This window comes from Pteropus alecto, unplaced genomic scaffold (genome assembly GCF_000325575.1).
Source record: "Pteropus alecto unplaced genomic scaffold, ASM32557v1 scaffold45, whole genome shotgun sequence".
Taxonomy (NCBI): Eukaryota; Metazoa; Chordata; class Mammalia; order Chiroptera; family Pteropodidae; genus Pteropus; species Pteropus alecto.
Window position 1 is genome coordinate 31,569,190 of NW_006442491.1, and position 16,378 is coordinate 31,585,567.

Here is a 16,378-nt window from a genome sequence, read left to right on the forward strand (position 1 = left end):
GAGGCGTGGGCGGGGGTTAGATTGCAATTTTAAATAGCCCTCAGTTTCGTGAGCTTCCATTCTGCATTCTAAAATCTAATTCTAGAGTGGAATTCTAGATTCTAGTGGGGGAAGGCTAGGGTTGGTGATAACTACTAAGAAAAAAATAAAGCAAGATGAGGGGAAGAGAGAGTAAGGAGTGAGCGTAATTGTGCCCCTCGTTTATGCAAATATATATTTACCGCATGATAAGTAAGTAGGTGCTGGAAATACCACCGCGAAGCCCCTGCTCTGGAGGAGAAAAGCTGTGAACAAGCCATAAGGGCCCAAGGGCAGGTCTTTCCCCTCTCTGGCCCTTTTCTACATTTCTAAGATTAAGTGATTTGTTTCCATAATATTATTACATATCTTTAACCTGTTCACTTCTCATCAACTCCATCAGCATGACCCTTGTCCAAGGTGCCATCGTCTTGTGGGCAGAGGTCAGGGATGCTACTATAAACAATTTCCAATGCACAGGACAGAACTCCACGATGAAGAATTCTCCAGCCCTGAACGTCAATAGTGCCAAAGTTGAGAAACCCTGGAATAATTTAATAAAAGGCAAAGGTATGTCCCAATCTGGAAATGCTATTCTCTCATTCGATAATTGGTGAGCACCAATAATTGCCAAGCACTACTCTAGACATTGGAGGTACAGTAAGGATAAAACAGGAAGTCCCTATACCCACTATATTTTGGTGGGGAAGACAGTTAATAAACAAGTAAATAATTGAACCAGCTCATTCGGATTATGATAAATGCCATGAAGAAAAGTAAACAAGAAGAAGTGATAAAGGATGCCTGAGAGAGGTGTCAGCAACTTTAGATAGGGTGGTGAGGCAGGGAAGGCTTCATAGAGGAGGCGATATATCTAAGCTGAAGAACCTGAAGGCAGGGAAGTTCTGAGGAAGGAGGTTCAGGCAGGGGAACCAGAAAGAGAAAAGGCCCTACGGTGGAAATGAGCTTGGGAAGGGATCTTAAAGAGATGAACAAGACCAAGCCATGCAGAGAGCTTCATTGGGATTTTATAGTCAAGGTTAAGGAATAAGTTTGAGTTTTTTCTCATAATGCTGGGAAACCATGATAGTTTTCAGCAGAGAAGTCCCATGTGCTGATATATGTTTTGAAGTGATTCTTCCAGCTGCTGTGTGCATTATGGCATATTGAGAGACAAAAGGTGACAGCAGGAAGACCCATCATGGGACTTCTGCAATTTTCCGGGCCAGAGGTAATAGGACTTGCACTGGGATGATGGTGGCGGGAATGGCTGGGCAACTTCAAGGACTCAAGGCTCTGACGAGGAGATTCCTCCCTGAGCCCAAAGCTAGTGCTAGAAATTCCACATCATTCAGATTTTTCCCTCTGGGTGGCCTGATTCCTGCAACCAAAGCTAGTGCTAGAAATTCCACGTCATTCAGATTTTTCCCTCTGGGTGGCCTGATTCCTGCAACTCTTGGCTCCAGATTCAGATAAAGAACATCTGGATGCACCCCGATCTTGAAAGTGCAGACAATGGGAACACTTTGCAGCAAACAGCCCTGTTACTACTACTTTTCCATTCACTTACTCAACAAGGATTTAGTGCAAACTTATTCAGAAAGGCAAGGTGGCTCAGAGAGCAAGATCTGAAGTTAGAATGACTGGTGTTAATATTTACTTGCAGAATAACCTTGGGTAAGTGGTCTAATCTTTCTGGGACTCAGTTTTTCTCTCTGTAAAATAGGGATGGGAATAAAGAAAGTATCAGCTTCATTGGGTTATTATGAGGAATTTATAGAAAGCGCTTACTCACTGCTGGCTCTCGTTGTCTGATAAATGGTGGGTTACCCAAGAGTGTCTCACTCATCTCAAGTAATAGAATACTTAACTAAGGGGGGCTTGAAGAATAAGGCTATTTAGTTATCTCACATAAAAATTCAGGAGGAGGGTGGTATGAGAGTTGATTCAGCAGCTCAGGTATGTTATTAAGGACCTAGATTTCTTCCATCCTTTTGCTCTGTCTTCTTCAATAGGCTCTTTGTCTCGGGTTCGTTGCCTCATAGTCACAAAATGGCTGCCACCACTCTGGGTATCAGTCTCCGTAAAATCATATTCAAAGGCAAAAAAAAAAAAAAAGATGGTCAAGGTGGTCAAAAATAATTCTCCTGTCACACTTCTCTCTTTTTTTTTTTATAATCTCCCTACCCACTGCAAGTTCCCAACCATGGGTCACATGGCCACTCCTAGACCAATCACCTGCAAAGAGAACAGGATTCACTCCATAGGGCTGGGTCCATTACTGCTCTTACAAAACCGAAGTTTGTTTAACCAGGAAGAAGTAGAGATTGAAGTTGGGTAGGCAACTAACAGTGTCTGCCACACTGTTTCCATAGTGCCTAGCACATAAAAAATTATAAAAAATTATGCATATAAAATTTTATGAATAAGACACAACTCTGGCCTCAGGAATACCCAATCTGATCAGTGAGGTGGGGCTAGGTATACAGAAATAAAATTGGCAGAGACTTCTCTTATTGGCCCCTCCCTGACTCCAGGCCTTTAATGAGGAGGCCCCTGTGATGGTTTGCAGCCTCAAGTCAACTGAACTGATGTTTGTATATATCTTTTTTAAAGAAATGGCACGTACATAAGCAGCGTTCCAGTCCTCTGGGAAATCCCATTTGCCAAATAATAGAGGTCATGAGCTGGTGATCTGCTGACTTGTGTTGTTTGGTCATCACAGTATTTTTTTTTTTTTAATGTAAGTCGATATTTAAACATCAGATGCATTTACATAAAAATCCAGATTTCAGGCTTCTCTTTAAAAATTAGAGGAACCAATGACCACCGGGCCCATGTACCATGGGAATTATGGCTGGTATGGAGTAGTGGCTGCCCGTGAGTCACGGCTGCCCCCTTCAGGCAGGATGTGCTCTCCAATTTGCTAGTCTCCACATATCCCTAATATTATTCCTCACTCAGGCCACTTTTCTCATTTATGTTACTTGCCTGATCTTGGTATAAATTCAAGTCTGTGCTCCTTGCATACAAAGACCAAAATCGTCCAAAGAGCTTATCTTGCCTCTCTCTGGTTCCCCGGCTTTGCACAGTGCCCAATTTAGAATTTTTATTTTCTGAATGAAAAGGCTATATGTTATTCAAAAGCAACTACGACTTACTTATTCATTTCTTAGAATTTTCCGTCATGATAATTGGAGAGACTGCCTAGAAATAAAGCCAATACAGGAAAAAGTAGAGACCACAGATTGAGATACTGAGTCCTGACAATGTCACTAGAGCTCCTGGATCCAGCCATGCCTGAAGGCAATGCCTCTGGATTTTCCGGTTACATGAGCTAGTAAATACCCCTTTTACTTAAGCCAGATTGGGTTGTGATTTTGTCATTATGTCCCAAAGAGCCCAACTGATACAATTTTCTCTCCACTAACCAGACGTTTACCATCTCCTTATAATGTACTTATAAGAAACAGGGACAAATGAACTTACAGGAAATAGGGCAAAAAGAGTAATAAAACTCAGAAGGGCATATAGAGAAGGGGTTCTGCAATAAGAGTTCAGATGGGAAAACTAAAAAGCTCATCGAGGGGAACAGCATTCCAGTGGTCAACCAGTGAGTGGGCAGCTGAGTACCAACACCAGGTCACAAACCAGCTTCTGCTCAGGCCTCTCGGACCTCCTGCTGAGCGGTGTTGAGAATTTTCCCTGAAACCAAGTGAGGTCGACTTGGCCCAATTCATCCATGTAAATCCAAATGAATCTCCCTCCAAACCGTACTGGCAAAAGACGTGTCCATTTAAAGTCAGATATTTTTTTCTTGGACTCCATAATGCCAGCTATCATTTATTTATAACCCCACTGAGTGTCTTATTCAGGTTTCTCTGCATTTCTGTGCACTGAGCAAGACTAATTAATCCCCACTTCCCTCTCCCCCATGGACCCCTGGGAAGAAATAATTGCTTTATGAGGGTGGTTATGGGGGTACCCAAAGGCTCAAGGGAAATCATGGATATCTCTGAGTGGATGTCACTCAGGACAACTTTACTGTGGCCTTGCCCAAAGTTTCAGCAGCCCCAGGGATTTTTCCATCTTCTCACCCATTTTTCTTTTGTCATACCCAATAATAAGAATCCCAGTCATGGGACAAATGGAGTTAACGATAGAATCTACCTACCTGCTGGAGGAACTGAGAAAATGCATATGAAGTACTTAGCACCATGTCTAACACTAGTAAATGTATATTAATATAACAGTAGTAGCAATACAAACAACATAATAACAGCAGCTCACATTGATTGAGCAGTTACTATATACCAGGCACTGTACTAAATGCTTTGCATGTGTCTGCTCTCATCTAAAATTCTTTCTAGCGGTGAACACACAATGCAATATATATATATATATCGAAAATTAATTAATTAATTTAAAAAAGAAATAAAAGAGAAAAGAATAAACAAACAAACAAAATTCTATATATCTCTCATCCTTGGGCTGGGTATTCTAAAATAAAGAAGACCTATTGGCTCTCAGATGATCCTTGAGTTACCAGATGTCTGATTCTAGTGCCTGTACCATGCTAACCTGATTGCCTTTACCAAGCCCTGGGTTTCCTGGTAAATAGATGAACCTGGTTTTCTGATCACTCCAAATATTTATCATTCTTCTTTCCATCTTTTACTCATTGCTTACTCATTGACCCATCCATCCATCCACCCATCCATCCATCCATCCCTACTCATTGACCCATCCATCCATCCATCCATCCATCCATCCATCTATATATATTCAGCCACCAAATTATCCAACTACACACCCACTCATTTATCTATCCACTGACCTATTGATCCATGCACTCACCCACTCACTCATCTTTCTTTCCATTTATTCACATATTCTAACCATTATCCATCTTTCTACCCACTCACTCACCCACCCACCATTTCTCCATCTATCTATCCACCCATACATCATTAGTCTTTCCACTCACCCATCTATCTACCCATTCACCCCCACATCCAACCATCCATATACAAAATCACTTACCCACATACTCACTCATCCAGCCACCCACCCATGCATCTACCCACCTACTCTTTCATCCCCCTACCCAATCACTTATCCATCCTAAATATTCATGCATCTATCCACCACTTACCCAACCCACTCATCTATCCATCCATCCATCTACCTACACCATCTACCCATACCATCTACCCACCTACTCTTGAAACCATCCACTCATGGCCATCCCCATCCATCTACCACCTAACATTTTGGAGTGTGTATGTGTGAGGTTCTGTGCTAAGCCCTGAAATAGTTTTCTCCCTAGGAGGAAATGTGGGCACCACCAGAGAGTTCCCCACAGAGGGAAACAAATAAACTTGCACATAGTCCATTGAGCCCTTTTGTGGCCTGGACTTTGCCAACACCATTAGCTCTCAGGGTTAGTGGCCAAATAATGATGAAATGCAGGGTGAGGATGGATTGAGGCATGGGCTTCCAGCAGAGCAATTAGAGATAAGCTAATATCTCTTCTCCACAGAGGGGCCCAGGAACACCAAGATGAAAGGAGTAAGTCAGCAAAAGGAGGAAATTAAAGCCATAGAGATCAAGAGCTAATTAACTGATTCTCGTAAGCTAATATTTCATTAAAATCCAGCTCTTCTGCCTTTGAGGACTGATGTCTTCCTTATCTCCTCTCCATCACCCTTATCCACCCCTTCCTGATCTCATCTGTTTCTTCTGTGATCTCCCTCCCCCAATTTTATTCTTCCTTTAAGCCAACCTCTTCCATCTACCAGGGTAGACCTTAAAAGGCATAAGTCTGACTCCTGCTACGCTACTGACGAGGCCATGGGGAGAGGCCACATAGAGACTGAGAAGCCCTGAAATTCCACAGAAATGGAAAGCAGCTCAGTCATCCCAACATCCCAGCTGAGCACAGCTTGCTAGTTGTTCCTGCCAAGACACCATCTTAGATGTCGTAACCCCGCCTGACATCTGATTGCAGCTACATGAGAACTAATCCAAGTGAGAACAGCAGAAGAACCATCCAGCTAAATCTCTGTCAACCCACAAAACCATGAGAAATAATTTCATTTTAAGCCACTATATTTCGGGATTGTTTGTTACAAGGCTACAGATAACTGATACGGAGTCTTTGCATGTGCTATTTCCATTGTTTAGAATGTTTCCCCAATCCCAACCATCATTTTTCTCACACACTGGACTCCTATTCACCTTTCAAAACCCAGATCCAGTGTCATTTTTCCTGCCTCCCCAGAGTCTGGGTTAGTTCCTCTTTCTTCTGGGAAATTCTATTATGAGGCTAACTTAGGATACTCATTCTTCTGTCTCCTCCATTGGCTGTGAACGACAATAGTAACTCATTTAAAGTTCACAAAAACTCTATGAGGAAAATGTTATCATTATCCATTATCTCTATCTTACAGGTGAAGAAGCTGGGGCACAGAGAGATGCTACAAACCACCCTGGTATTAAGTGGCTCCGCAGAGAGTCAAGCCCACGCAGAGACTGTGCTCTTAACCACCATGGTATATGGTCTCTAAGTAGAGCCTAAATAGTAATGACATTTATTAACTCATTTAACACAAATTCCAGAAGCAGGGCACACCAAGGTCTATCACAGCAGCTGTTCAGAGGTCTCAGGATTCTCAGTTGATTTCTCCAAGATTCTCTTATTTTCATGATCGCAAGATGGCTGCCATGGCCACATTCTCACATGACAACTTCAAGAGAGGGAGGAAGGTGGAACTTCTCTCACATTTCTGAAGCTCCCCCACAGACTTCCCCGACCATCTCAGTGACCCATCCTGGGTCACATGACTACCATTAGTCCAATCTCGGGCAAGAGGTGCCTGATACCTATATTTGGCTTGGCGCTAGGTCTTGATTTGAAGATTGTACCTGTTTCTCTGACCACATGGTTGCCTGATATTTGAGGGAAAGCAGGGTTCTTTTAGAAGGAAGGTTGGGGCTTTGGCTCTTGGCCAGGCAATCAGCATTTCACCCGCAGTGGTCAGTCCTCAGAACACCTGAAATTAAGGCACACAGAGACCCTGTTCATTGCAAGGATCCACTCCCCTCCGCCTTCAGGTTTGCATAATGTGGGTACACCAGCCTCGTCTCTTTCAGGCCACTCTGAGGTTCCAGGGAGAGATCCCAGGGCAAAAGGATAGCACACTGCCAACTCTTCCCATTCATCGCCCTCCTTTCCGGCAGACACACCCCTCTGGATCACCTCTCAAATGGCCATGATTCCCAAACAGCAGTACGTGAAAGGAGTTTGAGTTCTCACTGGTCTATCATGGAATGAGAAAAATAAGGCCAGTGGAATGAGATTCCTATAAAACTAAATTGATTTCATTTAAAGGAAAGCCATTGTTGACTTTCCTACTTAAACTCTCCAGTGGCTTCCCGGGGCACTTAGAGCAGGCTCCTGGCCATAGCTGCCAAAGTATGCTCCAGGCTCCTCTCCTGCCACCCCTCACCTGGCCCCATCATCCCAGCCTTCCTGGCGTTCTCACTGTTTCTCAAATGCACCAAGCCCTTTGCCTCACTGGGGTCTCTGCATTTGCTGTTTCTATTCCCTGGAATGTTCTTGTCCTAGATCTCTGCAAGGCGGGCTCTTTTTCATTCAGACCTCAGCTCACACGCTGGGAAAGAGATCTTCCCCGACCATCTCCACAGCCATGGCGACCTCCATCTCCATGTTACCGCCACATCCCATCGTGCTGTTTGCTCGGCTTCGGAGCCCTCTCAGTACCTGGCACTGTATGCCTGTCGACTTGCTTCTTTGTTGGGTTGTCTCTTCTGCCTGAAAAGAAGGTTTATGAGGACAGAGACCTTCCCGGACTATGGCAGTCTCCTCCTCGCCTGTCTCCCTGCTTCCTGCCCCCCACTCCCCCAATCTCAAAGCCCATTTTTTACACACACAGTAAGAGGGATTCTGTTAGACTATGTCAGATCCTGTCCCTCCTCTACCCAGAGCCCTCCATGGCTCCCAGCCCCACTGGCCTCCTTTCTGTTCCTGGAAACTGCCAAAGAGCTTCCTACCTCAGAGCTTTGCATTCGTTGTTCCATCTTTCTGGAACAGTCTTCCTCGCATACCCACTTGGTTTACCCCTCTCACTGCCTTCCAGGCTCTGTTCAAAAGTCACCTTAAAGAGGCCTTCCCTGCCAGCCCTATGTAGAATTGCCCTTCCTCATCCCCTTCCCTCCCTTATTCCTCTCTTTGGTACTTATCACCATTAGACATACTTTATATGTTATTTATTTACCTAGTCTAGTGCCGCCACCCCCATGAGAATGTTACTCCATGAGAATAAGGATTTGGGGGGCCTCTGTTTTACTCACTGCTGGGTCCCTATTGTCTGGGACAGTACCTACCACCTGTGAGGTGCTCAAGATATTTACTTTAAAAATAGACATAACAATTTTATTACAGTATAATTAACATATCATAAAATTCACCCATCTAAATTGTAAAAGGCGATGGTTTTTAGTAAATTCACACAATTGTGCAACCATCACCACAATCAATTTTAGAATATTTCATCGCCCCCAAAAGAAACCCCATACCCATTAGAGTCACTCCCTATTTCTCCCCATCCCCTGGAGAGAAAGGCTATTTCTCAGGCTCCCGTGCAGCAAGGAGTGTCATGTGACTAAGTTCTGACCAATGGGATGAGAGCAGGAGTTTTCTCTTCTTGGCTTCTCGCTTCTTTCTGCTGCTGTCTGGAATGTGAGCGAAATGGCTGGAGCTCAAGCAGCTATACTGGAACCTGAGGTGGAAACCACTGGTTTCAGATGCTGGAGGGAACAGAAGGAAAGGGCTTAGAAATTGTGGAGATGCCACACCACCTCTGGTCTCCTGTATCTGCATGACATAGAAAGAAATGTCTGCTGTTTTGAATGTAACATTTTAATGTAAAAATGCCACTGTGATACCTGAGATGTCTGTCACTCACAGCCAAATCCAGTCCCAATGAATGTGCGTGCCTCCGCGGTCCCCTCACAGATGCGGAAACTGATGTGAGGGGCATTTGCCTCAAGACATTGTTATTTACTTAAATACTTGGGAGAAAAGAAATTTTTATTATTTTTCCCAAATCCAGTTTCATGCATTTTACCCCTTTTCTTTTTAAACAAATGCATATGTTATGGCTAAGGATAGAGAATGTCCAGTGAATTTTTAAGGGTTGCTTTTGGGTTGTAAGCCTTCATGGTCCTCTGTGGGTACCCTGTCCCTCTCCTGCCACCGGGAGGATCACTGACAGAAAGATCGTGAGTGTGGTCTCAGGAGGCAGGGCGGCCAGCTCTCGAATCCTCTGTCTACCACATATTAGCCAATTGACCTTGGACAAGTTACTAAATATGAAGATAACGTTTGCCTTGGAAGGTGACTGGAGGTACAACCTGATTCTAAAGGCCTTGTCCCAGAGCCAGGTACACAGTAGGTGCTTTGTGCTCCCTTTCCAATAGCTAACCTTGTCATTCTGGACACGGCCGACTCTCTCAATCTGAATCACACTCAGAGGCAGTTCCATGTACAAGAATGATTTAATATATTTCAGCATGTTTCCACTCCACGATATAATATGAAAATAGAACTCTTTATTTAAACAGCAAGCATAATAATCACTGCTATTCACGAAACACTGTATTTGTTAAAAAAAAAAAAAAAGACATCAAAATCAATCACTTTTGGCAAGACGCTTTGACGCTCAGAGCCTGTTTCTCCATCTGGAGAATGGGCAGGTGGACTGTCACCAACTCGCTTTTCTCAGGGCCTGTTGGTGGGAGAAGACCCTAGGTGGCACTCAGACCAGGCATAATGCACAGTTGACCCACGTGGCAAGCAGCTTACTCCTTTTCCTGATTATCAAGGAGAAAGTCTCAGGGTGGCCTAGCTTGAACGCCACCCAGATACCCACTCGTCTCATTCTGTAACAGAAGAGACAGGTCTCGGGCTCTGAGCCTTGGCAGCACCAGCTTGGGGACCCCCGCTCCAGTCACTTTGTATTTTTGGCAATGAACGACATACATTGTTCATTATCGGCAGTGATCAAAAAAAGTTCCCTTTTTAAAGAAATCTAAGTTTAAAAAATGAGTCTGTTTAAAGGAAAATATCAGGTAAACAACAATACAAAATATAGCAAAAAATAATAATGCTCACATCAAGGAAACACTTCATTAGGTCAATCTCAGGGCGTTTCTAACACACGTCCCGCAATTTTGTGACTCTCAAGCAAGGTATGAAGAAATACAATGACATCCGGCTACCTTCCTAATGAACCTGTAGCAAGGAGCTAACCCACTCATCTTTCCCTCTTTTCTCTATAACTTATATTTTGTAAAAGAAGAAAGAAAAGAAAAATAAAGATTGAAACAAGGGAAGGCTTAAATCATTGTCTCCTAAGCTGTACTTCAATATCTCTGGTACCAGCTGGAGCTGCCTGGTGGGAGAATTATCTCTTCTTAATGACTGTGGCTCCAAGGAGGTGCCACCTTTAAAGGAAATTGGCCCTTTTCTCAACCTAGGAGAGAAGATAGTCAGCGACAAAGCAGCCCCGATTTGGAGGAGGGGAGGCATAAAGGCTTTTCCCCAGCATGCCGGGAGAGCGGCCTTGCACAGAGGTCTTCCTGCAGCTATTTCTGCTGGCCTTCTTCCTTCCCTTCCAAGCCAGGATGAGGCAGCCCAGGGTTGCCATAGAAACCGGCTCCGTCCTCCCACAGGAGGCTGCCAGCCCTGATTTCCTGCAGAGTTAAGAAGCAGGCAGCAGCGGGGGTCACCCAGGCATGAAGATGGGTTTCCCTGGGGATATCCTGCCTCCTGCCAATCACAGTGTCTATCTGGGAATCCTGGGGGTACCTAGAGGCTGAGGGCTGGGGAAGCCCCCAAGCCCTGACACTGCTCTAAGAAGACACTAGCCCCTGAAACATTCAAAATTTCAGGTTCCCCTCTTCTCCTTCAACTAAAGCTAAGGGAACCTAGCTGCGTGCGTGCGTGCCTGCATCTCTCGAGTTATATCCACCCATGGGTGCCTCTGGCTCTGCTGTCAGACAGAACTGCCCCTCTAACAGCCCCCTGAGCCCAAGGAATGCATTTGCTATTGGGACAATAAGTCTGTTTGCCGGATTCTACCAGCTTGTAAACTGTGCAGTTACTTCACCTCTCAGACTGTTTTCTCATCTGCAAAAAGGGCGTAACCATCTTCTTTGCAGAGAAGCTGTGAGAAGTAGAAATGATATGTCTCCTGTGCCCATCACAGAAATTTAGAGAGTTTTCAATAAACAGGACCTAATACTAATACTTGCCATCATAATAAAGGCTTCTAAGCAATTTTTCTCTTTGAACTGTTTTTCCCCCCCAAGCTGATGCAAAGGCAGGTTTTCATCACTGATCTTTTTGTTTAAAAGGTGGTGCACCCAGAAGGATGGGCCATCGGTCTGAGAACCAGTCAGCAGGTTCCCACCGCCTCCTACAATATCCCTTCTAAGAGTTAGAACAGGGTTCTCAAACTCGAATGCCTTCAGGAGCCGGGAGAAGGCATACTGTGAATGGAGAAGCAGAAAGAAAAATTTCCACCAGGGAGAAGCCCTGGTGAAGGACATATGCCCCGGATAAGGGAGGAGGCTGCTTCTCAGCGAGGGTCAGCGGTCACCCTTGGGAATATGGGCCCAGTGTGGCCACATCTTCCAAGTTTTCAAGAGACGATGAACCTCTGGAGTCAACTCTCCCAACGATATGAACACAACTAACGTATTATTTTTTAAAAGTGCAGGCTGAACAAAACAGGTCTGCAGACCGGATCACGCCCGTAGCTGGAGCTTCTGAGCTAGAATGGAGGAAACCAACGCCTCCTCTTTCTTTGGCTTGCCCAGTGCAAGGAGCCTGGCTGCTTCCTTCCATCAGGGCCATCCCGTGGGGGGAGGTGTCTTTCTTATTCCCGACACGAGTGTCGGCTCTGGCAAAGCTCGTCCCATTTGCAGCCTGTAACTCTGCAACAGAGAACCCTACTGCTCAGAGCCCAGTGTCCGGAGGGTGCTCACGATCGGTGCCTTGGGTGCTCCAGCTTTGGGAAGACTCTTCTGCGTTTTCTCAAGTATCACTGTGAACAGAGAGATGCGGGAACGGGGCACCTCGGAAAGCAGGGGTTCTAAGGACTCCTTTGGCTTCAGCTAGTTTACTAATCATCCGGGGACAGAGCTTATTTCGAGGGACCCAATTGGTCTTTTTATGGCCAGCATCTACCCAGAGTGGTTAAGGCCCTGACGGCACCTTGGTCAAGGACTTGGAGGGTGGCCCCTCCGGCAATTGGGGGCAGAGCAGTCAGGACTCCAAGTCTGAGCTGTCTGCCCGGCTGGTGTGGGTATCGTAAGGCGAGAGGAACACAGTGAGCTGGGAGGAGAAAGAGCCTCATTTTGGACCTATTCCTTCTCTCGGCTTCCTGTCTTCGCCCTCCCCTGGACCAACCTTCTAAGGAGAAAACAGGAAAATGCTAACACTGGCACTATTGAGTGTTCGAAGCTCTGCACCCGGGCCCGATGCGAACATGGAAAGTTAGGCGATGGAGGAGGGCAGGTGGGGTGGGGGCAAGCCTGGAGGTCATGGCCGGATGCGGTAACGGATGGGCACGTCGCGTTCCGGCTGCATCAGCCCAAAGCCGTACCGGCTGAGGTCAAACTCAGGGATCTCCACATCTGGGTCGATCAGCTCCAGGTCAAAGTGTGCCAGCACCAGGACTATAAACCTGTGGAGAGATGGTGTTGAAGGTGTGAAGAGAGGGAGCGTGGAGATGCATCTGGAATGAGGCAGGAGAGCAACAGCTTCCTCCTGAGTCTGACCCCAGCTCAGAACACAGGCGTCTACTGCTCACCAAAAGCCCATGAGCCCCTCCACATGTGCCACCCTGTGTGGTTAAGCACGCCCATGGTCTAGCTCCGGGTGACAGACGGGCTGTGAGCAGAAGGGACGTGTCAATTCTACACCAAAGCGTTTCAGAGCCAGGGCATGACTTCCCAGCTCTCCCTTCTGCCTGACAGCTGTGTGGGCCTCATGCAGAGATGGTGGAGCTGTAAGCTGGAGAGAGCCTGGCCCCCGAGTCTCTGCATGGGGGGAGAGGAGCCCCCAAACCCACAGGCAACTTTGTGTGAGTGGGAACCAAACCTTTGCTGTGACAAACCACTGAGACTGGAGTGGGGTTTGTCACAGCAGCAAAGTCTAACTTCTAATTAGTATGCACGGTGACCCCCCCCAAACACACCATACTCATCCCACTCCCCCAAAAAAGCCCCCTAGAACCCTACTGTCCTCCCTGGTCGGGGCTGCCACTGTGCGATTAGAAAGAGGCACCCCTCCCTCGAGACACTTTACTGTGTCTGCAGGAAAACTGTCAAAATGCGCCAGCTTTGCAAGAACAGGCACTTTACTGCCATCTTCTGGAAAACTGTCCCAAGCATACAAAGCATGTACGTGATGTAATCAGTGTGCTTGTAACCGCGGTGGCAGCCTCACCTGATGTGAACAGGTTCCCGCCCACCTGCTTTACCTTATTTAGCACCACCTGTGTCAGTAAGGGTCGGGATTGGATCTTCACCTACTTTGTGTCCCACCTACCCCAGACCCGGGTGCCCCAGGCAGGACTGGGCACATGGCAGGGAGTCTCTGACTGTACTGAATGCATGATGAAGAGAGAAGACAAGGATCAACGAGGATAGGGTGAAGTCAACGCCCCAGACAGGACAGTTGGGTGCTAAGGGCGTGTGATCCTCAAGTTTCTTTCCCAGGCTGGGCCTGGGTTTCTCCATCGGATCAGAGAGGTGGGATGTGTCCTGTCTAGATCTGTAGGATGCGAGAGGGCGAGTTTACGTGGGGTCTGCGGGGCTCTGTACCCACACCTGGATTTGGATCCTGGTGCCTCCACTCACCAGGTACGTGACCTGGCAAATGACTCGACCTCTCTAGAGTCAGTGTCAGACTGGCACTTACCTGACAAGGTTGTCATGATGATCGAGATAAAAACTAACAACAAATTAGCTAGTTTGCTGAAACACTATATGCCAGACGCTATGCTAAGCATTTAGTACCTATTATCTCTCTTTATCTGTCCAAAACTTCATGAGGTGGGAGCTACAGTTGGTTTTGCTACAGCACCTGTTTTGAACACATGAGTTTATTCCACTGTAATTGACACATTAAGGCGCGAATGAAGCGTAACGTAAATTTTGAATTAGCTTCTGTGTGGTTTCATCTGCGAGAAACACGAAGCGCATGCACCCAGCGGAACCAAGCTGAGCAGGAATTCACAAAACGCACACACCTAACCACTATCCACCGGCAGCCTCGGCTCTCAGCTCCGTGTGTGTGTGTGTGTGTGTGTGTGTGTGCTATCCACCGGCAGCCTCGGCTCTCAGCTCTCAGCTCCGCGCGCGCGCGTGTGTGGCCACACCCTTCACATCAGGTGTCCCGTTTCAGACAAGCCTCCCTCTCCCCCGTCGCACAGTGACTCCTAGCTGCAGCCCCACTCCATCACCTACTTGCACAGCGAACTTCAGGCTGCTTTCTACGCTCTGTATTTATAATAGCACTTAGATGTGTTTTTTAACCATTTAATTTGTGTAAAGCTATACTGCCATTTTTTCCCTAGGTTCTTATCTTTTTTTCCTAATGTGTCAATAATGAGGGTTTTGAATGTTGGGCCCTGGCTCCCTTGTCCCCACAATTCCTGTGGTTTTTATTGCGTGATTTCTCATGGTGCAGTGATTGTCAGGAACCCACAGGAAGCATCGCGATCTCCGTTTTACTATTCAAAAAAACTGAGGCCAAGAGGATAATGCAATGTGCCCATTCACGTAGCATAATGTCTGCACACGGATAATAGTGATATTAGTAACTGCAATAACAGCTAACATTTATTTAGTGCCGACAATGAGCCAGGAAGTACGTTAAGTACTTGGATCAGATTCCTTTGTCCCGACACCCCTGGGATACGGTATGACCAGTACGCCCATTTTACAGTTAAGGAAATGGGCACAGAAGATCAACCAGCTTACGATTACATGGGGGTTGGACAGGGTGGATATCATAACCTCTGGTCCAGTCTGTTGTGATTGGGGGCCAAGGCTCTTGGGGTTGAGGGAAAAGAATGCACGAGGCATTAAAAATAACCAAAGGGCACGATGACATTTGGCCAGTTTCTGCCAAGAGGCTCTGAACCTGCACAGCAGCTGCAGAGAGCTGGCCACGGTCAGCTGCGCGGACTGGCCGACGTATGGTTTTCCAGGTGTTGGAGGGAAAAACCTGTTGCCAGATCTGATTATTTCAAAAGAAATTGGAAATCTGGTTTTTTTATGTGAGCTCTTCTGATTCTTAAAAGTTAGCACACATTTTAAGAACAAAAGTAAACATATTTGTGGGCAGGAGATGGCTCACGGGCCATCCATTTGGAGCCTCTGCCCTCAACCCTTCTCCTGGCTGACCGAAGAGGAGGGCGCATCCAACCAGACCCAGCAGGAGGCTCCCCTCCCCCAGCCCCCTTGCTCCACACTCACTGTTTGATGCTGTTGATGGCATAAGCCCTCCCCAGGCACTGATTGTGCCCTGCTCCCCACGGCATGCTGTGATTCTTCAGTCGCTTCCCATCCTTGTAAAAGTCTTTCTTTTCTGATCCGTCGGGGTTCAGGAATCGGTTGTATTTAAATACCTAAAATAGGGAGAAGGTCACTTTCTGACTTCACCCCCACGACATGCATGCACGAAGAAAAAGGTGTGAGGGTGTTCACCCCAGTCTTGTTTATAAGAGGAAAACACTGGGAACAACATGAAGGTCAATGGACAGAGGGCTGGTTTATAAAACAGCAGCTATTCAGAAGGTTGAGCTTGGTCTGTGTGTGCTGACAATGGAAAGAGTTTTTAAGACCAGTTTTTAGTGAAAAAGGCTAGTATCGAAATAGCATGCATTATATGATGCTATATACACACCTACCTATTCATAGGTGTGTGAGTGCGCTGTGTGTATGACTGTAAAGGCATGAAAATAATTTAAAAGATACACTCCCAACCATGGTGAGGGAACTCTGTGGAAGAGGAGAGCAAAGGGAATAAAGAAAAAATTTTACTTTCAAATATATACCTCTACATATTTCTATTTTGTAAGTATATGTTACTTTTGTAAGTTAGAATAAAATAAAATTATTTTTAAAAAGGAGAATGCCAATTTCCTTTGGTTACTGTATAGAGTGATGAGATGAAGATTGTGTCTGAGCACAGGGTGTGGCAGAGTGCTACATGAAAGACAGGTGAATGGACCAGCACGCAGACTGGTGAGTGGGTGGG

At 46.1% G+C, this 16,378-nt stretch overlaps 1 protein-coding gene across 1 annotated transcript in view; it reads right to left on the reverse strand.

Moving 5' to 3' along the window:
- Positions 1-9,581: 9,581 nt before the first annotated feature.
- Positions 9,582-16,378, reverse strand: part of PTGIS (prostaglandin I2 synthase) — a gene marked incomplete at its 5' end in the record, with an annotated part of 37,891 nt that continues 31,094 nt past the window's right edge. Inside the window, 2 exons of the mRNA XM_025039738.1 lie at positions 9,582-12,794; positions 15,595-15,746. Of these exons, the coding sequence (XP_024895506.1) occupies positions 12,650-12,794; positions 15,595-15,746 (297 nt within the window). The remainder of the gene's footprint in view (positions 12,795-15,594; positions 15,747-16,378) is intronic.